Source organism: Emydura macquarii, unplaced genomic scaffold (genome assembly GCF_026122565.2).
Source record: "Emydura macquarii macquarii isolate MOO-44397 ecotype Brisbane River unplaced genomic scaffold, CSIRO-AGI_Emac_v2 contig_2846, whole genome shotgun sequence".
In the NCBI taxonomy this organism is placed as follows: Eukaryota; Metazoa; Chordata; order Testudines; family Chelidae; genus Emydura; species Emydura macquarii.
The window spans coordinates 3,940,871-3,966,676 of NW_027132983.1; the positions used below are offsets into that span (position 1 = coordinate 3,940,871).

The following is a 25,806-nucleotide window of genomic DNA, read 5'->3' on the forward strand; positions in this document are numbered from 1 at the left end:
GGGGGCCCTTGTTGGGAGGCTGAGGATGAGCTAGGAGGTCAGTTACATCGTCCGAACACCCTGTTCCTGTCTCTGCCCCTACTAGGCTGAAAGGGCCTAGGCGGCAACCCAGGTTGTTGCTGTGGCTGCGACTGACGCCTTGAGTCTTAAGGTGTATAAAGGCCCAAGGAACGCAGCGTGGCCCACGAATCCTTAAGGCCATGCAGCTTCTCATCAGTCTTTTCTGAAAACAGGCCTGACCCATCAAAGGGGAGGTCCTGTATCGACTGCTGCACTTCCTGTGAGAGCCCTGAGGACTGCAGCCACGAACACTGCCTCATGGCGATGGCAGAGGCCATGGCCCTGCTTGCCGTGTCTGCAGCATCGCTGGCGGTTTGGAGTGCCGCCCCCACCACCGTGATCCCCTCCATGAGGACCGTGGCGAAGTCCGCTGCCTGCTCCTGGGGCAATGCCTCAGCAAACCATCTGAGGGAGTCCCAGAGATTGAAGTTATACCTGCCCAATAGGGCCTGGTGGTTTGCAATCCGGAATTGTAAGGGCCCAGTAAACTTTTCTCCCAAACAAGTCCATTTTCTTGTTCTCCTTGTTCTTGGGAGTGGAACCTTGGTACCCCTGCCAGTCCCTCTGATTGGCCACCCCCACCACCAGGGTTCCCGGGGCCGGGTGAGTAAATAGGAATTTGAACCCTTCAGCTGGGATGCAATATTTCTTTTCGGCGCCCTCGGATGTAGGGGCGACCAAGGCAGGGGTTTGCCACAGGGCCTTAACCAGTTTAAGAACCCTGTCATGAACCGGCAGAGCCACCCTTGATGGGCCTCTGTTCCCAGAACACCAAAAAGGGGATCCTCCTCCTCTAAGAGTTTCCTGACCTCCAAATTCAAATTGGAGGCCACCCTTTTCAGCAGCTCCTGGTGCGCTCTGAAGTCTCTCAGTGGCGCACTGTGGTCCCTAGAAGCTGCTTCATCTGGTGAGGAGGAGGAGGACTGTGGGTGCTCACCCCCCTGTTGTCTGGGCCCCGTAGGGGGTCCCTCCCCTGGGTTCGATTCCTCGTCCATGGAATGGTCCTTGTATTCCTTGTCTGGTGCGGGGGGCACCAACTGCGCCCGAGGATAGGACGGACACTGTCCCCTGTCCCATATGCGCCTCCCATGGGTCTCAATAGGGCCATTGCCAGGGACCCTGGGGCCAACCTGGGGCTGGCATCAGCACCGGCTGAGGAGCCTCCTGGCGACGGCTGGACGCCCTTTCAGGGACCCGGAGCCGCTGGAGCGGTGGTGCCGAGCTCGTCTCTGACCCTTGGTGCCGCTCCGCGCCGGGGACCGTACCCTTGATGACTCTGAGGAGGCAGATGAAGAACGCCGGTGCTGCCTCGAACGGTGCAAGGAGGTGCACTCCAAGGAGCTTGAGGACAATGCCTGCCGTCTTGGCACCAACAACTTGTGGTGCCACTTGCCCCTAGGGGACTAGGAACAGTGATGTCAAGAGCCTCACGGTGCCAAATCCGACTCCGAAGACCGGGATCTGCGATGCGCTGAGGTGGGCAAGCCCTTTGGTGTCGGACTCTGTGCCGGTGACCGGGTCCGGTGCCGCCTGGATGAATGGCTCAATGCCAGGGACTGGGAGTGAGGGTTGTCTCTGCGCCGCAAGGTGGCCCTCGAGCGGTGCTGCCTTGCAAGAGCTGCCTCCGGTGCCAGGGACCAACCTCAGTACCGCGGGGAGGATCCGCTCGACGAGCAGGACTCGGAGCTGAGAGGGGAGCTTCCATGCTCTACCCTCGGTGACCGTCCAGCGGGAGACTTTTCCCGTCGGGGGTCTCAACCAGCCTCCGGGGGGGACCCAGCGTGGGTTTGCCCCGGGACACTGGCCCTCTCTCCCTCGGCTGGGGGGGGGGGGGGTCGGGTCGCGGAGGTGTGGGCAAGGCCAAGAGGGCTCTTGATGCCTGACAAGCCTCCAGAGTCGACGACACCTGCAGGGGCACTCCCCACCCCCAGGATCTGGGGGAGGTTCCCTGCTTGGAGATGCAGGCACCGGAGCATGCTCTACAGGCCGTGGCTGGTGCACCTCTGCACTCGACCCCGCCCGTATCGATGGTGCAGGGGAGTGTGTGTGCTCCGTGCGCTGCCGCCTCTTCTTCTTCGGCATCGGAGATGTTTCCTTGTGCCGAGTTGACTCTGGTGCCAGTGGTGCGCTCTGCACCGAGGATACGCTCAGTGCCGAAGTGGAACGAGGCAGCTCGGAGGCCGGTCAGAGCACTGCTTCCATTAAAATAGCTTTCAGCTGAATGTCCCGCTCTTTCTGAGTCCTAGGCTTGAAAGCATTACAAATCCGGCACTTTTCCCTCCAGTGCTGCTCTCCCAGGCACTTGAGGCAGCGATCATGAGGGTCACTAATTGGGAAAGCCTTGCCACAAGTGGCACAAGGCTTAAAGTCAGGTGACCTGGGCATGGCCCGGTCACCCTAAGCCCCTGAGGGCTTCTATTGAATCCTAAACTACTCTACTTAACTACTTAATGAACACTTAACTAACTATGCACAACAAAGTTTCTAAAAGGGGAAGGTACTTGCGAGAAGCAAGAGACATTCCAGCAACCTTCACGGGCGGAAAGAAGGAACTGAGGGGCCTCATATACCACGGCATGCGCGCGGCACTCCAAGTGGCACCAGAGCCGACCCTACGGAGTCTGCTAAGGGGAAAAAAGTTCTGGGAACCCGTGCACGGTGGCGTGCACTCACCTATATTGGAATGGATCTGAGCAATCACTTGAAGTAGAACCTCAATCATTCTGCTGCTTTGCTAAGCTAATTTTTGTATGACTATATATGCTTATACTACTTTCAAGACAAATTTTAAAATCACCTCCAAAGCTAGTAATCATGTATAAGTGAATGGCCATGTCATTCCTATTCAAAAGTGTAAAAAATATTTAAAACATCCATAAAATGGAGAAAACTTGACTCAAAATATTCCATTTTTTCTTAAAATTTCCATTGGCTCTTACTATATGTTTTGTCAATAAACTGCACATGGACTGAAATCCTCCAGCTTTACCAAGGACCAATGGGAACTTTCTTGAGTAATGACAGAACGAAGATAGATCATCATTTGAATGTTAGCTTCAGGATTAGATTTTGTCTAACTGGCCATTTCTATTTTTAAGCATGTAAAATACACTGTCAAAAACAGGAAGTCTCTGCATCTTTCCTCAAGTAGTGTAGCTATATCTTTGGAATCTATTCCTTTCCTAGACTACAGTGAAAGGATTCATGTTTGGTAAGAAAAGATTGCTAAGTTTTTTATGTATATTTCTTTATTTGGATAGATGGATGGTCGGTTTTAAGGTCCAAAACACTGTAAATGTTAAGTAATTTCCCCATAAACTTTATACCAAATTATGCATTTTAGTAAAAAGCTGTAGCATTACATTTTATGACATTACTATTATAATCGATCTGGATGGGTAAATCCCATGACATTTTTAATATGAGGCGCACTGTTGTACAGTCACAGCTTGCATAAGACTTTTATTTTTACCTGCAAGAGGTAACATCTGAAATTAATGTGCTTATAAAAATTCTAGGGAATAATTGTACTGCTTTGAGTTGGTATGCTGAGTACATATTTTGCAAATCGGTTTGGTTTTTTAACATGTAAATCACTGTTCTTCCCAATAAAACTAAAGCAGAATGAACAACCACCACTAAGGAACAAATTAGTTAGAGGAAAAATTATAAAAAACAAAAGCAAGAAATCAACTGAATGAGGAACACTGTCATTTAAAGTACATTATATTCAGACTACTAAGCTCCAATTAAAATTAAGGGACAATTGCTCCCCTACCTATGTAAAATAGCTCAAAATGGGAATGCTACCTTCCAGAGATGTGAAGAGATTGAGATTCAAACTGAAATTGTTGTTCTATCACAGCTATGAAGCAGTGTTTAGAGGTCACAGAACCGTCAAATGTTGCTTTATTTTGACATATTATTTTGCATTAGTTACCCTGAAAAGAAATCTCAGTTGCACCACCTACCAAAGTATTGGCTTATTTTCATCACTTAAAAACATCGGATGCCCTACATTTTAAAAAACACTGCAGATATATACAGTATTTCATATCTCACTGATGCTTTTACAGTCATGTTGCCAGCCCAATCCTGGTAAAGAGAGCACACCATAGCTGCATGGAGCATAAATACCACCACCTTCCTCCCCACCCACCCACCCACCCTCTTCCAGTCAGCAGGAAAGACAATACAATGACCTTCCCTTGACCTGGCCTGAGTTGCTTCATACCCTTCTTGTCCTTCCTTGTAAACTTTACTTCTTCTCCCCACCTGCTGTACAGGAGCCCTTAAAAGGGTAACACCGCTTTTCTTCCATCTAGCTAGACAAAAACCCATTCACATGAAGTTGCAGTGGGCACATTATTTCAAATTCACTGTTGCTTTTACAAGTGATTTAATCAGACTGCAATTTGTCTGGACAAGAACATGAAAAATGCTATGACAAAATCAACCTAAATTCCACATTATTAAAGAATTTGTCTCTTGTAAATAACACACACAAAATAGCCAGTAAGTTTATAAACCTTTGGATAATGTTCTTTCCTCTCCAATTGAAAGTTCAATGACAGTAATATTAAAAAATGAGTTTTACACAAAATTAAGTTTATTCTATTATTCTGAAAACTGCTATAGAAAGCAGTACTTATGTTCAATTTGCCTTTTCATCATAAAACTTCATTATTAAAACAAACACTTAGGGATGATAGGGGATGAAATATACAGAATGTCTTGTCACACTGTACCTTGAAATGTTTGAAGGTGCATTTACGATGTTCACACCACTCTGCAAAGGAAGAAAGGCTTCTGAAAAATAGCAAAAGGTTTCCTCGCTCTTCAGCACTGCAGGGGGGGGGGAGAAAAAAAACAATATATAATGCCTTCAGGCAGTTTTGGTAAAAAGTATCTGATGAGTATATATCACACTTTTTTTTCTGCTAAATTATAGCTAAATTCATTAGCTGTGTTTCTTAGGCCCAGAATTTGCAACAAGCTGCATAATGGAAGAACCCTGCACCACTTGCAAGGAATCTGATTTAAGTCAATAGGTATCCGTGAAGTGCTCATTGGAGAATCAAGATATTAGTTTTTAAGATTTCTGGAGTACTACTGCTAGTAAGATGTAAAGAGAATCTATGGGACACTATCAAAACGAAAGAGAAAAACAAATAAGATAAACATATGTAGTTTTAACATTACAACATTTATTTTAAGTATGGTCATTTTTTATTTTAATATATATTTGTTTTCATATTTCTGAACCATGATTCCTATCCCTCCCAGTCCAGTGTTAGCAGCTTTAAGGATTCAAGTAAGGTCTCTCGCCTCCTGTACTCACAACACACATTCTATAACAACAGAGACTCTTCTCACTTTCTTGGACCACCAGAATGCAGTCTTCAAGACCATAGTACATCTGAGCAATAATCATGGGGTTACTAGCTCATTTTCAACACCATGACATAAGTCGTGGGGCTACCAACCCAACAATTTATTTTCAGCATTAGTATTTTACAACGCTTTTAGAAAATACCACCACTATACCTTATGTTCTAGCCATATGGACTGATAGTTCATGCCAAGAATGCTATGATTTTCTGAACTATTAACTGGCTATGCTTATGAGCTTTGCACAACTCAACCACATCTTTGAAAGACAATAGATACCAAGATTTCCACCTCTGCCTGTATTATGTTCAACTGCCCAAGATTAACCTGGAAACTGGATTTTCAATGGAGCAGCAAGATATTCTGTTCACCAAATCATACGTTGTAACTTCAAACAGAGATGTTCCTATATTTCTGGCACATTTACATTAGCCTGAGCCTGTATCTTTTCACATGAAACAATTCCATTACATTATTGTAACTTCTGTATGCAAAAGGAGTACAGTATTGAACAGTATTATTTTTGTTGTTAATCATTTAAATTATGCTAGTGCACAAAGCACTCAACCGGATTAGGGCCCCATTGTGCTGTCTTTGGGGAAAAAAACCCAAAAAGTTACAATGTTCTATCCCTTATTAAAACCTCAAGAAACCACTGTTTGGACCATTTCCACCAAAACTTTTTGTTTTTGAGTTCACATCTATAATGATACATTTTTAATAAAACTGCTCAAGAATTTTTAATTCCATAAAAAAATCGATGCAAGATATTCTCTCTGTGTGACATTGGCAGACCAGGTGCCAGCTCATGCCAAGACTCCAGGCCTCACTGAACATGGACAAATGCATAATCTGTCTTATCTGTGTGTTACCATTGTTAAAATAGATGTTAAGTTGATAAGAATGTGTTTAGATTTGATAAAATACTTGTAGGATGATGCTTGTATTGATCTCATCTATAACCTCTGTAGCCCATAGTATAAAGTTATATTGAGTGTTTGCACTGTAAACCTCTATAACTGTGTAACTCACCAAACCGGAAGACGCATTAATTATTGTAAAGTTCTTCTCCTGCACCCAAGAAGGCCTACTGAAACCAAATGAGCCATAGTGAAGCATCAAAAGGACTAAGACTTTGCTGATCTCTCACTCACACACACACACACACACGAAACAGGCATCACACTTGTTTGAACGTTGGGGGAAGGGAATAAAAATCTCTGATAAGAAGGATGCTCTCTATGCTGCTTAAACTCTGAGGGGTGATGATTTCTAAGCATAAGGCAGCGGTCTCCAGCTGTTTAGCTGGAATTAACCCTAAAGGTCATATAGAGTTTGCTTATTAAAGTAATTTCTATTATCTTTTGAAACCTAAGACTAACTCAACTGCATGTGTATGTTTATCTACTTTAACCTTGTAAATAACTCTCCTGTTCCTTTCTTTCTCTTAGTTAATAAATCTTTAGTTAATTTATTACAGGATTGGCTACAGGCATTGTCTTTGTTGAGAAATCTGGTGTACAACTGACCTGGGATAAGTGACTGGTCCTTTGAGACTAGAAACAACCTGAATAATATTCTGATTTTTGGTGTAAGGATTTTGGTGTAGTATTGTGTTTTTTGGCATAAGCAAAGACATGCTTGCTTCGATGGCATGACAGATCACAGTGCCAAAGGGGACTCTCTGCGACCCCTTGTTAAGGCTGTTACAGTGCTTTAGCAGTTCACACTTGTTACTTGGTTGATGAAATCTAATTATAGAACGTACAATCAGTTTGGGGTTTGTGCCCTATTCCTGAACAGTCTACCCTGAAATTGGCACTCATGCTCATGGCCCACTCCAGACAGCTTGACACAATGTACTCAGTTTTAACATTGATTTTGGGTTAAAATTAAATATGGGACGTATGGTTTATAGGCTGTCTGAAACTATGGGTAACAACCAATAATGGAGCCAGCACAGCGTCTGGGTGGGGCAGAAAAAATAAAAACACAGCTTACCTAGTTTACAGCAAAAAAAAAAAAAAATGCTAATTACTGTTTGGGGTTCTTTTAAATGTCGTATATCTTTCAACTTTAACTAGAATTTCTTTCAGACAGAATTAATCCCACTGAGAACAATAGGAGTAAATCAGCCAAAGGAGATGATGTAATATTTTGCCACAGGGCCTGCTATCTTCTATTAGCACTAAGCACAAGATAGGTACAACTTTTTGACACTGGAACACAGTGGTAGAACACAAGCTGCTCATCTTTTTTCCAATATGGTTTAAACATCTGTTGTCATGAAACAAACTTTTTTTGTCTCAGTCATTATATGCAGATCTAAATTTATCTTGATTCTGACTAGCTTATATTTAGGCTTGGAAGATTCAATTTTTATTGGTAAACCTCAGTAAACATTGATTTCACTCTATACCCAAAAACAGATGAAAAAAATACTTCCATAGATCATAACAGAAATTTATAAATCAGCAAAGAAAGAAAAACACTGCTTGAGAACTTGGAGTTTAAGGATATTTATTTTGTATATTTTGGCATGTGAGGTAACTTTTTTTAATCACAACATTTATTCTCATTAGATAATTATTGCCTGATCATCTATTATCTGCCCTTCAGAATTTTGCACAACTGCAAACATTTAAACTGATAAAAAACTAAAACAAAATGCTTAAAAATAAACATCGATATTATCCATTGAAATTATTTTAAAAATCTAATTCCGCCAAGCTAACCTATATTAAAAGTTGTATTTCTTGTTGTTGTAGTGATGTCAGTCCCACGGTATTAGAAAAACAAGGTGGGTAAGGCAATATCTTGTACTGGGCCAACTTCTGTGGTGAGAGAGACAAGCTTTCGAGTTTACACAGAGCTCTTCTTCAGATCTGGGACACACACTCAGAGTGTCACACCTAAATATATGGTGGAATGGATTGTTTAGCACAAGTAGTTAACACATATGTGGTACATATCTATTCCTCTTCTGAAGGACTCTGTGTAAGTCCAAAAGCTTGTCTTTCTCACCAACAGAAGTTTGCCCAATAAATGATATTACCTCACCCACTGTGTCTCTATTTTATAAGCTAGCACGTCACCAAAGTTTTGGAAAGGAATTTACCCCAATATAAATTAGAACCTGCCACCGTATACTAATACAGAGAGAGCAAACTTTGGGAATCTTGCTGTCTGACACTTCTGAAGAAGTCTCAGTGCCAGGGAGTAACAGTGTGAGAGAGGAAGAAATAAATTTCTTGAACTTTTGGCTTTGTCTGGTTGGCATTAGATAAGTAGCAGTAAGTAAACTTGATCATGCAAAACAACATTTACACACCCAAAATTTCAACATAGATAAATTTGTCATTAGGAAAATATGTTCTGCAAATATACACAATAGAAGTGGAGACAGCCAACAAATTTTGGTCATGCCAGCTAAATTGGAAGAGCTTTCTACTTCAGGATGTTAGTGCTCACAGCGAGTTAGAAATAAAAGCAACATACAAACGAAACAGAACCAGGGCAATACAAACTATAGTTTTACAATCAGAACATAGTGATGGTTCTTGCCATCAGTACATGTATATCTTATCAAAAGAAAACATGATGCCATTTAAACTTCAACAACATTTCAGATGAATTATTCAGTGTACCTGCAGAAGCCACCACAATTTTTTCTAAAGGCTACTGCATGAACTTAAAATTAGATGTGTAATAATAACTACAAACATTTCCAAAAAAAGTTGCTTAACACTTAATTACAACAGCATTAAGAATACTCAGGAATAAAGAAAAGCCACACCACTGAGAACTGTCTCTTCGTGTTATTGTGGAAAGGTGTATAGAATTGTCAACTGCAAGGAGCTGCCAACAACATACAGATGATCCCTCTATTGAATGACACAGTTAAATGTCATATTGGATATATGGATGAAGTTAAGAATAGAATTACTTTATAAAGATACAAATATTGCACTGATTTCACATCCAGGTTGACAAATTCACAGAACTAAATGTGCTTGAATTATTTTGCGTGTGAAAGAAAAATTATACTGCAAGGAACCACCAAACTGCATCATTGGTGAAGAGTGCTTCCAACTGATTAACAACTTCATGACATCAGAAGGTTTGTCTTGGAAAGACTCAACAAGATTATGCACAGATAGGGTCAGTTACAATACAGGTAAGAAAAATTAACTTGCTTTTCTACTGAAACAATCAGCACCAAGAACTAAATTCACTCATCATGTCATTCACAGTTTAAATCGCAGACTATTAGTACTGACATCAACCAATTGTAGTCAAAACAGTAACTTTTGTTTCACATAGAACATTAAGTTTGTTCACAACAGGTCATTCAGGAGAACAGCTGGGAAGGGAATAAAGCCAAAAATATTTGAAAGCAGTGTCAGATTAAAAAAAGAGTATGATCAAAGCAAGAAAGGTGAAAGGAGAGATCAGAATCCCTGGGGTGGAGACCAGTCCAGCCCATACATCTTTACAGAATTGAAAAATGCCACCATGGCTAAACAGCAGAGTAAAAGAGGTGGTTAAATGCAAAAAGGCATCCTTTAAAAATAGCAAGTCAAACCCAATTTAAATGGAAAAACACCTCAAGAGACTGCAAGGAACTTGATGCCCTTCTTTGTGGCAAGTGACACAGGTCAAGCACTGGTAACCCACAGGGGCTGAGAGCATGCCTGGCCTCTTCTCAGGAGGAAACAGAATGGTCTATCCTTCATTGTGGCGCATGATCGTATTACAAACAAGATGGACAGAAGAGAGTATCTACTTCTAGTTGAAGCAGTGGCCTTTGCTGGGGTGCTGTCATTCTCCAATGATGTTCGCCAGTACATGGATTAGAGACATGGCTGAATCTTCCTTGGATAAAGAAAGCATTTCCTCTTTGATTTGGCCTTCTCCAGTTTTAATTCTGTTTCTAAATCCAACACAACAATGACCTCAGATCTATCACCTAAAAAGAATGACTCAGGTATGGGAATCTCCCTGACATCCTCTATAGTGAAGACCAATGCAAATAATTCATTTAGCTTCTCTGCAATGACTTGGTCTTCCTTTAGCACTTTGATCATTCAATGACCCCACTTATTGTTCGGCAGGCTTCTCGATTTTGATTCACTGTATTTTTTTTTTATTATTTTTTTTTTTGCTGTTAATATGTATCTTTTGCTAGTTGTTGTTCAAATTCTTTTTTGGCCTGCTTAATTATATTTTTACATTTGCTTTGCCAGAGTTTATCCTCATTTCAATTTTCCTCAGTAGGGTTTGACTTCCAATTTTTAAAGCATGCCTTTTTTCCTTTAATCACTTTTTACTCTGCTGTTTAGCCATGGCAGCATTTTTAGGTCCAGTTACTTGACAGTTTCTAACCAACAGAGGGGTGAAGTTCTGGAACAGCCTTCCAAGAGGAGCAGAGAGAGCTAAAAAAAAATCTAACTTATTTCAAGATAGTTTGATAAGTTTACAGAGGAGATGGTATGATGAGGTTGCCTACAATGTCATATGGCCCATCTGCATCTGCTATTAGCAAATATGTCCTACCGATGGGGATGGAACATTAGACAGGGAGGACTGACTTACTACAGAGAATTCCTTCCAGAGAATTCCAGGTGTCTGTCTGGTAAGTCACATGCTGAGGCTCTAACAGATCGCCCTATTTGGGGTTGGGAAGGAAATTTTCCCAAGGTCAGATTAGCAGAGACCAAAGGATTTTTCCATCTTCCTTTCTGGAGCATGGAGCCTGAATCACCTACTGGTTTGAACTAGAGTAAATGCTGGAATCTCTCTAACTTGAAGTCTTTAAATCAAGATTTGAGGACTTCAGTAACTCAGCCAGAGGTTATGGGCCTATTACAGGAATGAGTGGGTGAGGTTCTGTGGCCTGCAATCATGATGGTCCCTTCTGGCCTTAAAGTCTATGGATCCAGGAGATGGTTGATCTACTGATACCAAACTGGTTAGCTACTGACCAGTAGCAATCAGAAGTAGTGAGCTTCCAAATGGTGATGGCCAGGTACTTCTCTGTGCTAAGGGAAGCTCTCAGAAAGGTGTTCTGCTGTTGCAGCTCTGGGACAAACTCTGCACAGATTTCTAGGAAAGTAGCTTCGGACATTCTAAAGTTCTGCCACCGCTGCTGGTCATCCCAGGTGTATAGCACTAGTGAGGCCTCCAGTCATTGCAGAGACCAAAAGCAGCACGTTACCAGCACAGATATCATTCCAGGAAATATCAAGAAGTGTTGCTCAATTTTAGCCTCCTCCTTCTAAGAGGCCATTATTGCCCTGGTCTTGAAGTAACTAAACAAATCGAGATATTCTTGCAACAACCTGTTCATACTGACCACCATAAGGATTGAAGTGCTTGCCAATGCCTCCTCCATGTTTCCAGACAGCACTTTGAAAATGGAACTGGCTTGCAAAACACAGATGAATGATGGAATAAAGGAGGAATCTTGGGAATTACTTAATTTGATCCCAAATTCCAAAATTTCACTGCTTTCCAGTAGGAATCCCACAACAATTGTGTGAAAAATCCCAGAATGCATACAGCACAGTTGCAAAGCAATGCATGATAGGATGCTAGACCTGAATGGTGAGCTGATTGGGCCCAAAAGGTTTGAAAGACCAAGATGCTTAAAAAATAGCACCAATGCAGGAGATGCCAGAAGGCACAGACGAGTTATAATGGCAACCACCTGATGCTTTCTCCTGAGTGAATTCGGTTCAAAGATTTCTCCTCTAGCCTTTCTTCAACCAAGAAGTGGCTATAAAGCATCAATGCCAGATGGAATTACTCCTTTGTGGATGTTGTTTTTCATTCCAATGAGTATCTGGCATACCCACCACCACCACTTCATGACTGGTGGGGTTCCTAATTCAGTCTCCAAGCACGTGATCCACGGTAGGTTGTATTAAATTCTGTGGTACCAGTAGTAGCCTTACATGCCTGGCCTGACCTAACTTGTGAGGATGGTAACACTAGGTACCATGGCTTAGCTAGTTAAACACCATCTAGTAAAAAGGAGATCCTAGGTTCAAATCCCAGCGGTGCCTCAGCTTACTTCTCCCCTCTCTGATAAGAGTGATAAACATGTTTTTTACTTTACAGGTCACTTCAAGAAAATTATTAAATTTGTTTTAAAAAAGACCATTGTAGGCAAAGCTGGTAGCACAAATGTAGCATACCAGGGTGCAATCAAGACCAGTGAGGAGTCAAGGGCAACCTTGGGTGCCCTTCAATTTCTTGCTGCAGTAGCTTGAACCTAGGCCAATCACAAACAGCTTGTAAGTAATACCCTGAATGTCTGTATGTAACTGCAGCCTGCCATTTACACTCTGGCTTTTACCAGCCTTGGTTACTCCTGCAAAGTGACCCCAACACACTCCCAGTCCTGGATTTTCCACCCAAAATATATGTTCTGGACTGTCCAGTCATCTCCTGGACAGTCCAGAGATATTAGGTCTGTTGTCCCTTTAAGGAAACAATACACAACAACTTGCCACTCAAATGGAATAACCAGACAATTTAATTTAAACACACTGAATTAGTTTCAATTAAAGAACAAAACAAATGTATTTAACTACAAAGAGATGAGTACAAGTTATGAGGCATAAAAATTAGAAATGGTTACAAGAAAAATAAAGATAACATACTTCCTGGAACCTAACAAACTATACTTGATTCAGAGTGAAATCCTTACATCCTTTTAACAGAATTACTGACCAAACTTTTTAGGTCAGGACCCCTCCCCCAAAGTCCAATGGCTGTTTCTTTTGTGTTCTCAGGTACAAAGAAGGAGGTGGACACGGAGAAATACACCTTGGGATGTTTGCTCCTCACTTTCATAATTCAGCCAACCTCAAAGTTCTATGCAAGTAAGCAGAAGGAAACATGGAATCTAGTGAGGAAAGATGCTACATGCTGTTTTCTGTCATCTGTGTATGCTGCGAGGCAGATTTTCTTTGTCTTCTTTCTTTTCTCTCTTGCTGTCTGAGGATTCTGTTGACATCTTATATGCAAACACTAAGTAACCACACATCCCTTTGTTTAAGCCCTGCTTAACCAGCTGTCCCTTAATTGGTGCTATGAGATTTGAACATGTACCTTTATCATCATACAGTGCAGATTTCAGAACTTTACACACAATGTAGCAATATTTCACATTTCACCATGATAATATTGATCAGTGAGTTATTTTTCAAATGATACATCACAAAACATTCAGTCACAATGACCTATTAACATTACCCAACACTTATCATTATAAGACCTTGTTATCACTTACTTAAAACTTGGTGAATCTTTAAAATTTTGGGTCAAAGATTTTCAAGTGAGGCGTCTGCCTCAAGCTGATATTTTTGGGGAAAATTTCAGCCAAAAAAGTTCAGCTATTTCCCAGAACAAGTCTACGGAAAAACATGTTTACCCACATTAAAAAACATCTAGAGACATTTTCTTGGATGGAATTTACTTTTGTTTGTTTTTTAAAAAATTTAAGAAATTACACTCAAAAGTTATATTGAAAGAACATTAATAAGGTTACTAAGTCAAGCATTCAGAAGTTACGAAATGCCACAATTAAGGTTGCCCTTAGTGAGGCAGGCGGCCTGTGGAAAAAATAGTATGTGATCATGTAATTAAACTGTGTGATAATACATTTGCACAAGGTGGCTGAATTAAGGTTGTGTAGGCAACCTTAATTTAGTCTAAGGTATCTTCAGCACAATACATTCAAGATTCCCAGTTCCAAATTCCTTCATTGTTGCTTCCATTTAATTAGCCAATTATGACTAATCATCAATTTTTTTCATCAAGCTCTGTATTGGTATAAATTTTGTCACCAAACAGTCACCAGAACTCATCTTCACTAACTTCACGAAGAGGACAAAATGAAGCAACATCTATTGAATGCCATTACAGCAGTTTATCTTCTCTAAGTATCACAGTTAGGATTTTTGGAGTTTCATCTAGTAATCAGAATAGTTCAACAGTTCTCAGACTACAATACATGAACCACATGAAGCCCTTTCTCAAGGCCAGCAGAATGGAACACTTTGAGAAACAAGCCAGAGAGGATTGCGGTTATAGCAAAACCTTGGTTACGAACATACCGTCACCACAACTGCCATGGAAGGGATTAAGCAGGACTGATAGCACCAATATCTACTAAATGAGCTAAAAAGACTAATTACATTAACAGACTCCTATCCTTTATGGGGATCGATCACTAGTGGGAGATGTGAGCATACATACTTTGTCCAACTATAATATAATGTTGAAACAGAAGACAGTCGATGAAAATGTTTCTTACATGATAGTTGAAATTAGTTAAATTATCTCTGGACTAAGCAATACAAAACTTCTAAAACACAGTCCTACAAAAGTATATATTTCTGTTTTTAATACGATTTCATAATAGTATTTTTCTGGCCTTAATATCTATGATAATCTAATCTGCCTTCCTGCCATGACACAAGTCATAGAATTGCATTTATTAATTCCTGTATCAAACCCAGTAATCTTAAGGTGTTCAAGAACCACTGATTACAACATGTTAGTAAGCAAAGAAAATGACAACTTTTTCAACAAACCCAAATAATCAATCCACTCAGTACTTTCTCCAGCATAATGAACCATACCTACCATACAAAAATAATTTATTTAACAAAAAACAAAAACCTTACCTGGACACAAACTTGCTTAAATCCGAATATTCACCAGATTCCATTATAATGCTGAGGTCAGTAACAACAGCAGATACGCTTTTTTTATTCTAGATTGGAGAAATTATTAAAGAAAAATGCAGATTAATATGTTAATTTATAATTATACATAAACTTGCTTGTTACACAGTTTAAAATGTGTTTAAGTGAAGTCAACTTATATGAAAAATCTTAAATATTACAAAAATAACAACCTGTTGGAATAATGCCTAAACTGCCCTTTAGAGAAACAGCAATTTTTAAGAAGTATGAGATGATGGTATTTATGTGCTTCATAACATGGAGTTGCCCTCTGTTTAATCTATTATTATCCCATTCTCCTCATTCCCCAACATGACTTCAACAAGTAATATTAGCAAACAAGCAAAACTCTGTATTATATTTATTTGGTGTTTGGATGACACTACTGTGACCTAAAGAGAGGAATAAGAAAATCATGTGTTTGCTCTATAATTCTATAGTAATAAAGTGTTTTATTTCTTGAATTTATTTTGTATTTTATGACCTCTATTTTTGCCTTAATTTCATTTTACTTCACAAGAATTACATGTGACACAAATATAGTCGCAGAAAAAAGTGTGATTAACATGTATTCCAAATTAAAATATCAAAAAATATATGCAATTTTAGCTTTCACAAAGACAGAGTGAGAAAGTAGGTTCAAATAGTAAAATTAAAGCTAACAGAGAATATGTTGTATTGCTTGTTTTAAACCATACCAGAGCAGTTAGCTTGGGAAAGAACAGTGGAAAGATTAGAAAACAACACTTGGAAAGACAACATGAAACAGGCAGCATGAATACTTCTCACTGCACTGGAGCATACAATATTATTTTTCCTATACCAGCTAATGTGAACTCATGGGAAGAGAAGGTAGAGGAAACAAAGATAACGGGGATGCTGGAGTCAAATGAAAACATATCATGCTATTCTGTAGCACTGCTTGGACAGTGACATTGCCAATATTGCCATGACTAGAGATAGAAGAGGCTTCCCAAGATACTGTAAAATTCAGGAAGCTGAATATGCATCATAAGAAAAGAACATCAATTACAATAAAACATATAGCAGAAGGCTCAGACCTGGGCACAGATCTGCAAACAAGCTGCTAGCACAGTTATTGGATGAAAACAATTGTATCTTTATAGAAACACAGGCATTCCAGGAACCTGACTCTACCAATTTATGTCCAAACGCCATCTTGTGGTCCAACAAAAAAGATTTAAAGTAAAAAAATCGTGCAGAAAAACATAACTTCTAATTAATTGGCCACTCCCTCAATGTTCGTCTGATTTGACACGGCAGAGCTTAAAGTTAATATAAAGCTAAAATTGTGCATGTACTTGGAGACAGTTTAAGTACAATAAGGCAGAATCTTATCAAATTTTATGTCAAACTTCATCTTTCTGTAAAGGATCTCCACTTGGATAGCTGGGATGAAAAGAATCAAATCAAATCTATACTGTGGCCATTGTATGTATCCCCAAAACAAGTGGAAGAAAAAAAGAAATCTTAATTTGTCTTCCACCCAGTTCTGGTCTATTTGTTACTAACGGGGTATTCCTCAAAAAGGGGTTTCAGGTTGGGGGGCTAGTAGTAGGGGGATTAGAGCTATATTTTTATTCTAAGGATCAGCTTTACACATATTAGTAAATCTGTACCCTGAAACCAATGCCCTATGAAGTAAACATTTATCATCTTCATTTTATGGGTGGAGAGCCTACGGAACAAAAGTTATGGCAAGATTTCCGAGTTTTAAAATTCTGGACTAAGGACCCAATCCTGCACTGAGAAATATGGGCGACCCCTACATCCATGCAGACCCCCATTGACTTCAGGGCAGGCTGGGAACCTAAGTGTGTTGCATAACATCACATAAGAAGTCTGTGGCAAAACCAGGATAGCTTCCAGTCCTGTGCCTTAATCGCAAGACTACCATTATTCCACCATTAGTCTAAAAAACCTCAACAATTTTCTTCTTTAAACAGATGATATTATGCAGAAAAAAGTTCACACACAGCCTCTTTTATGCTGCTGAGGTAGTCAAATAGCACTGTGTGAAATATTTTCATAGAACCTCTAACATACCAAAAACACAATATTACATTTTCTTTCACTTTGAAAAAAAATTTTTTTCCATTCCTTGTTACACACAAAATTCTGAACTATACTTCTGGGTGGTGGAAAAAAAAAAGATAGATTTTTGTGTGTGACTGAAATGTGTACTAAAGTTCATGATAAGAATGTGGCATTGCCCATTTGGTTTCTTTAAAAAATAGAAATTAAAAACAAAATGTATCCATTTGCTGTGCATTAAATGTTGTGGTTGACATTTTACTACTGTAGATAAATAATTGAAAGTTATCATTTTCACAGTGATATAAGCCACATTATAAATAAAGGCTTCAAATTTTACACCATGCACAGTAATACAGTCCATTGTAGTTGCTGTAGAAACCACAGCTTTAAATTTCCTGACCTGTATATGTAAAATCTCTATCATGCTACAAGACCATCTATTTTTGGTCTTAATGACTGTTCAATCAGATATGTATTATACACATCAGAGTCTGACTAATTCCCCCATGTTAGAGGATGCTTATTATAGCTCCATATTTTTGAAAGCATGAAATATTAGAAACTTAAAATTTAGAATGCAAAAGAAAAAGCCAGAAAATTACTCTCTCTCTGCTAGCATTTTAAGTTATAATTTTGACACAGGTTTTTGGTTTTTTTCAGGACATGACCTATCAACAAAACAAATTTACTTAAAAATGAAATTTCTCGAATTACAAAAAATTAAAATTTATTTTAAATTTAATAATTAGCCAGTAAATAGTGAAATACTGCCATCTAATGGTATAGCTTTAAATACTCTAATGCAAAATCAACATGGATTTTGTTTATTAAAATATTAACAATGTACCTTCACTCCAATGCATTAAATGAGGTCATGATTCTGCAAAATCAAACTAAAGAGAGTAGCCCCTTTGACTTCAGTGAGTCTTTTTGCACAAGTGACAACTGCTCAGCTAAGTAAAGTGTTGTTTGATTCGGTCCTCAATTTAAGTCAATGGGACTACAAATGTGAGTCAAGTTACCCATGTGCTTTGGGGCTTGCAGGATTACGGTCATGAATACAGCCATGATTACGGACCAAGATTTAATTATACCAAAAGTCCAAAAACAATTTGGCTCTCCCCCTTCGGACTAAGAAAAAAATATGAAACAAAGTAAAAAAATTACCTGTAACTCAACAACAATTTGATTCATTTTCTTAAATTTTGCAGAAACATTTTCCTTTGTACACTTATGAGTGTCCTTATGAACACTTATTTATGAACATACTACTACAGTCTATATATTGCTTCATAAATTTAGGATTACACACCACCCTAAATCCACAGTCCACTGATACAAATGGAATGACTGACCAAAGATCAAAAGTAGAATATGGCCCTTATATGGTGATTCAACTTTCAGATATTATTCTTTGTTAAGTTGCATTCACAATCATTCAGTAGGAAAATATTTTCAGCTCAGGTCCACTGCTATTTCTATCTTGTATTTCTTTCCTTTCCCCATCCTCCTTTCCCTGTTTCTCTGCATCTTCTCTTTCATGCAACAACTCCAAATTCCTCTTTGAGTGCTTCTTTCTCACCCACCACTTCCCCATCCCAGCTAATAAAATGAACAGCAGTTAATAGTTAATGACGACATATAACACATTATTAGGTGTCAGAGGTAATATTCTAATGAAATGAATGGGGGCAAGGAAGATCTTCACTTCCAGCATAATTTTACACTGTCTGAAAACTCAAGACAACACCAATGTGTATCAGTTACACTCACTTTGCACTTGGAAAGTTAACTTTGCATCCATGAAAGCTAAGCACTTTCATTTAAAAAAAAAAAAAAAGTAAGCTTTGGTTCTGCAGAATCTGAATATACCATCCGGGTTTCAAAAGTACATCTAGCAGACTGGGTGTTTGACACTACTTCATATAAGTATACCTCTGAAGGATTTTGTAAGAAACCATTTCATCCCAACCTCATTCTGGCACATTAATCACTTTTCACCTCATAGATACACCTGAGTGGCTAGTTTTCCCTGTTCTATTTAATAAACTTACATTTTATCTTCAAAATTATCAAAACTCAGTTCCTTTTAGTTATTTTTTTTATCAATTTTTTCAAAACTAGCATCTCTCTTCAAGAAGACTTAAACCGTATTTCCTTCTACACGTTCATAAGTATGTTTACTGAGTAACAAAATCTGCAGCAAGTGTATCCTCATCAAAAAATTATGACGTCAGTGGAGCATCAGCAAACGTACAACAGAAAAAAGCGTGAAAACAATTACCCCTTATCTGATAACTGATATTTACAGACATTAACACACTAAGTTTTACGTAATAAAAACAATCTATTAAAATAGTGTAATTCCCTTAAAAGGACTATTTAGTCTTTTCTCTTGATGTGTGGGCTTATTTCTGATTAACATTAATTGCACTTATATGCACTATTGAAGATAGTAACAGACTTAAAGATATAATATGCCAAAAGTCTAGAAAATAAATGTAGAGTTAGAAATGTAAGGCCAAAAAGAACCATCGGTTCATCTAGTCTGACTTGTTTATCACAGGCCATCAACACCACCCAACACCTGCATACTAACCCCAACAACCAAAATTAGACCAAAGTATTACAGTCCACAGGAAACTAAACTATTATATGCTAGAGGCAGAGAATAGAAGGTGCACTAATGGAGGGGAGGAGAGGAGCTTGCAATGGCAGGGAATTGATTAAATGAGATATACTCAAATAATCCTGGCAATCAACCTGTACTCCATGTTGCAGAGGAAGAACCACAAGGTCATTGACAATCTGACCTGGAGGAAAATTCTTTCCCGACGCCACATATAGCAAGCAGCATAAGTAATATGTACATATGACAGTGTGATAATATGTCTATGTTAATTTACTTTTTTATTAACAACATGTATTCTCATAATCTTCAGTGTTCCTTACAACCTCCATTTTGTAGCAGGAACAGATTACGTCTGGGAAGCTGAAAAAGGGCCATCAAGGAACTATCAACATTAAATAGCTCTACTCTGGTAGATCAATTGGGTTGCTTTCAGTAGAACCATTGACTTATAACAAGACTGCCCAGCAGCCAACTGGAGCGATGGAGCAAGGAAAATTCCCGGCAGTAAGACAAATAGAAAAGGTGTCGGAGACGGCTTTTAAAAAGGACATGCTCTCTAAGCAAGCAAATCATCCCACCAATACAAACAGAAGACACAGCTGGATGATTGGAGACAGGAGGGGCTGTGTCTTCCTCCAAGGACCCTGACCAAACCCAAGGACTCTCAGGAGTGGTAAGGACTCTAAGAGCGGGAATGCATTCAGGCATCTATTGTTTTGCATAGATCTGTATCTCTTATGCTGTCTAAGGGAATGTCCACATGAGGCCCTTAGGAAAGTTAAGGCGAATCATCGAAAAGGTATGAAATCAATGTTCATAACTTAAGCGTGTTTCCACCACCGCCCACACACACACACACACACACACACTTGCTGACACTTTCATTCAGGAGTAAAGTGGCTTTAGTTTGCTGTAACTTAATCCAGTTCAAATCTGAGTGTCCCTGGGTAGGCAAGCACTAATAATAAAATGTGTATTTTAAGTAGTTTCTTTACAAAGCCTGTTTTCCTTGCTTGAACGACCACATAGTCCCTCTCAGGGTAAACCGTAAACCAGAGCATCTACAGCAAGATAGACCTCTGGAAGAATGTGCAAAACAGCTGTACAAGTTAGGAAGATGTCAACACTAATTTTGCACCCTAGGGCAGTTGGACTACAGAGACCCTCATCCCATGGAGAGGGCCAGACAAGATGTCTAACCAGGAGAATGCCGTGAGGACCCACAATGGAAGCAGCAATGAGACCGCACAGATCCAGTTGTATTTGATGCAGGTAGGATCCAAAGGTAGTCCCATTATAACAGACTGGGGGCTGTCCACTAGTGGAACTCAGCCAGGACTGTGACAGTACCAATACCAGAAATTCAGTTTTCCTTCTATCATGACAAATACACATCCATGTCCATTTGGATCTTTTTCCTCCAATAAAAATATTGTCATTACCTGTATTTCTAGAAGTTGAAATTCCAGCTGAAAAGGCAGTGAGTAGCAATTTCCTGATAATCTGTACTTTTGTATTATTTTGTTTCCAGCTGTAATGAAAGGTTAATAAAAAATTTTAGATTTCTGATCACATTCAACAATTATTCTATTTCCCCATTAACAAAAACAATATTAAGCTATAAACTTAAAGAGTAAGCAATGTATGTTATACACAATATATGTCATGCAATTAACCATGTAAGTGAAAGTTTTCCTACCAAACAAATAAATTCAAATTAGATCTCCAATGTATCTCCAGACATATATATATATATTGGCAACATTATGTCTTCTGTTATAACCTTATAATGCCATTGTGAAACCAAGAATAATTTGACAGGATGTATAAACATCAAAAAATCACATTTACCAGCAATTACTGTGTTAGTGTTCTCTCCTTTCAGAGCACAAGTTTCTGCAAATATTGAATGCTGAATTACAATCTGCAACTGCAAACAAACTATGACAAAATGCTTGCTATAATGTTACTAACAGGCACACAAATGCTTACTTTTTTCCACTGTTTTCTTGGAGTAATCTGTGAACCAAATGCCAGTAAGTTTCATTAAAAAAGAGAGGTCAGATTCTAAATAGTCAAGTTCAGCTTTCAGATCTGGTGAAGATTCACGCTGTTTAGATTCTCCTTGGTGTGATTTTCTAGAATTGAAAAGATCCATTAACAATCACTAGGACATATAAAAAGCTTTTAAGAAGTGTTGCTCTAACATATAGCCATGTGAAGCTGGTTCAAAAATTTATTATGCTTTTAGTTATATTTTGAATTCAGTGCCACAGTTCATTAAGTTCTATTCCATGTAAATACTTTACGTTTCATGCCATGTATCAACAGGCTAGTGGTTATGGAAAGCACTCACATTGTCACAGGAGCATACAGTAGAATGAGTTTGGCAGTTTATCCGGATTTTTCCAATTATGATCATCCCAAAAAAAAAAAAAAGTGCTTCTAGAAGATATATTTTACTCTGTAATTACATATTTAAATCAGAGTCACAGAATTAGCAACTTGTCAGGATCCCAAGAGCCACAACAAATTGCATATAGCAAATCACAACTATCCACACTTTTAATATAAAGGTGCAGCACACAACATAGAGCATGCAACAGAGCAGTGCATGATATGATATGCAGCCTCCACAAGTTGTACCTCCATATTAAAGAGGGTAGCCACAGATCACATTGTGAAGTTATAGAGGCTACACTTTAGCCATCACTAAAATACCAAGTGTATTTCTCAATACTTCTGATTTTTTACTGCCAAAATATTTTTTTTTATGAAACAACATTTATGGGGGTGGACATTTAAGCCTAAAGAACAATGCTGAAACATATATTCATAAACAAAGATTAATCTGAACATATATGAATGCATACATTGATATTTGTATTTCTTCATCAGAATAAAATGTAGGTTCTTGTATATTGTTTTCAAATTTTTGAGTTAACATTTCAATTTCTTCTTCCAAAGAATGAATTTCATCTTCATAAACTTGATAAATGTTGCTCTCCATTTCTCAGATGCAGTGTTACTAATGTGAAATAAAAACAAAATTTTAAACAAGTATATTTATTTTAACACTATTAATGTTTGATCATGTTTATTGATTCAAAAACTGAAAATATATAGCACTACAATATTAAGGCTTCTCTCCCCCCCTTTTAAAATTTTCATGATTTAACTCAGACAGCTTACCAATTCTGAAAAGATTTCAGATATGGGTGTTTTTGACTAACAAATACATATTTGACAAATTGTAATGAAACTAGTTACAAAATAATATTAAAATCAAAGGAATTGTGGACACTGAACCATACACTTCCCCCTACTGTGAGGTGTAGAGGAAAGCAAATGAGTACAAAGGTCCTGATCTTGCACAGCTGAAATGAATGGGAGTTTAGCCATGACTTCAACAAGCAGAGGTGCTGGAACAATTGTATAGTGGGGGGTGCTAAGAGCCCTTGAACCGAACTGTAAACCCTGGATATGGTAGAAACCATTTCAAACCAGGGGGTTTCAACACCTATGTCAACAGGCACAGTATCAGGTCTATAGTGAACTGGAAAAGCTGTCAGAAATGGGAGCAAACTGTTTCCCTCAAACACTAAACAGAAAACACTTTCAGAAGCACTCTAAGATCGGGGACTGGAAGACACTATGAGCAGAAATGCATCAAAGCATAATGGCTGCTCCTTTGATCCTGCATGCTGTCATTAGGTGGTTGTTTTATAAACAAAAAACAAGATGGTGGTTAATCCTGCTAAAAATCATAAATCCTGTACACAATTTCCAAATCCTATGAACAGGGCTAACACAGAGCAACAGGCAACAATCTGATGAGGGTTCTAACTTTGTGTGGTTTTTTCCCCCCCCATGCAGAATTTTTCATGAAAGAGGATAATCAAACCTAATGCAACAAATACACAAATTAAATAATTGGTAATTCCCTATGACCTTTTTAGTTTCAACTAAGTTTAATACTGGTCTCATTTAAATGCAGAGATTTCATGGTAGGGTTTCTAAGTCCAAGTCAAAGTCCTGGTTCTGCTGAAATCAATTAATGTTTTGTCATTGACTTCAACAGGGCCAAGATTTCTCCCAGGTGTGTGCATTGGTGAGAGGGTGGTTAGGAACATTAAATTGCCATATGTGGCAAAGTATTTAAATCAGACATAAGACTGAGAGAAGACCTAAATCAAATATGGCAACAGTGTGTAGTCTCTGAACTGAAGAAATTATTCTGATATTTGAATCTTATGATAGCTTGTCTATCAAATCAGCAGCAAGCAGCTAAAATACAATGTAAATGTCCACATATAACAGAAATTTCAACTTCAGGAAAACGGTCCAAATTAGAAAGATTTTGTCAACTGCTTAGACACCAAATTTAGGTTTTATAAATTTGAAATATGGTGCAGAGATTACAAAACTCAATATGGATAGAAACTGAATTTTCTTTTTATTTTGATTGGAATTTTTAATTATTTTATCTCAGCTGTGTTTTTTGAAACCTAGTCCTTTGTTGTTTACATGTTTTCTGTTTGTACTGAATCCATATTAATCGTGCCATTTAAGAACAGTTTGTTTCCTATACACAAGACTATAACTTTCTCTTAACCAAAACATTTTTGTTGCCTGTCAAGCTGTGGGAACAATGTTCACTTCTCATATGGGGCTGCAAAGTCAGCAGAGGTAGCACTCACACAGGATGAAGTAATTCGGTTGTTAATGGCGTTACACACCCAAGATAAACTGAGCACATCATGTTTTAGAATACAACAGAACAGGGTCCACAATTTAATGTGTACATTTTTCAAAAACAGATTTGTGTATGTTCTCTGTTGGTGTTAAACACCTGAAAGATTTTTCTTTATCAAACTACAGTATACAATGTATTCATGCACTATTGGGACTGAATTATGTGATCACATCCCTTTAAAACAGAATATGCAAAATGAGAATAAGATACAATATAGGTGTTTATTCTAAGAGAACTAATCACAATCATATTTTCTTTTTAAATGTCCAAGTTCCCAAATCCTTAACAGCATGTAAGTCTAAATATTTGTGTCTTTCATGTACCATCTGATACCCAACTGCAGGAATGTGAGTTTGCCCTTGAACACCTACACTGTCCTCTCTGCACGATTTTAGGAGGTGCGATCACAGCATCACCTAGCACTCAGTAAACAGGACAATTTATTTTTAAACATTTTACTCTAAACCGCAAAATGATTTGTAATATTTAAGTCTAAAAATATTGCTCCTAGAACGCACAGCAGCCAGACAGGTCAGGGGCTGATCATGTTCCTTTACGATACGTTAATCTACTGTATGTTCAGGTAAGTCTCTTGTTCTTTTAAAATATATAAGTGACTAGCTCCCAGTTTTGGGAGCCAGAACCACAAATGGCTGGGGATGGGGGGGGGGGAGGAGACGGACACGCAGGCCCCCGAGTCTCAGGAGAATCCCCCCGACTTTTGCGTAGGTTGGCTGTTTGCAGAGGGACACGCCGGGCTCCAAAGGGAGGAAACGGAGCCAGTTCCCTCGCCGCAGACGTTTCTGCCGCCCCTGAGGTCGGCTCCTGATAGAAAAACTAGGGAAGGATCCGAGCGAGACCTTCCCTTGCTCATGGGACTTTGCATCGTCCTGAGGGACCAGGCAGCGCCCGCCGGTAACCGCTGGATACCCTGCAGCCCCCACGGGGACCGGTGCAACAAACCTTCCCCCCGCCGCCGCCCCAGTCTCCATGGGGAGAACCTGCACCGGGGCAGAGACTCGACTACTCTCCGCGGCAGGGAGCGTGAAAACAACGTCGCAAGGGCCCGACTCGAGCCGTCGTCACCTCCCCTCACCTCCTGCCCCTTCCCCGCAAAGCGCGGCAAGCCTGGGACCCGTCACCCGACGCTG

At 39.2% G+C, this 25,806-nt stretch overlaps 1 protein-coding gene across 1 annotated transcript in view; it reads right to left on the minus strand.

Annotated features, from left to right (window-relative positions):
- CENPP (centromere protein P) overlaps positions 1 to 24,004 on the minus strand; it is a 280,800-nt gene extending 256,796 nt beyond the window's left edge. The window contains exons 1-5 of the mRNA XM_067568164.1: positions 22,773 to 24,004; positions 21,892 to 22,037; positions 21,342 to 21,430; positions 15,150 to 15,238; positions 4,809 to 4,905 (exon numbers count right to left, since the gene is read on the minus strand). Coding sequence (XP_067424265.1) covers positions 4,809 to 4,905; positions 15,150 to 15,238; positions 21,342 to 21,430; positions 21,892 to 22,037; positions 22,773 to 22,909 — 558 coding nt within the window. The 5' untranslated portion in view covers positions 22,910 to 24,004. The remainder of the gene's footprint in view (positions 1 to 4,808; positions 4,906 to 15,149; positions 15,239 to 21,341; positions 21,431 to 21,891; positions 22,038 to 22,772) is intronic.
- Between the last annotated feature and the right edge of the window lie 1,802 nt (positions 24,005 to 25,806).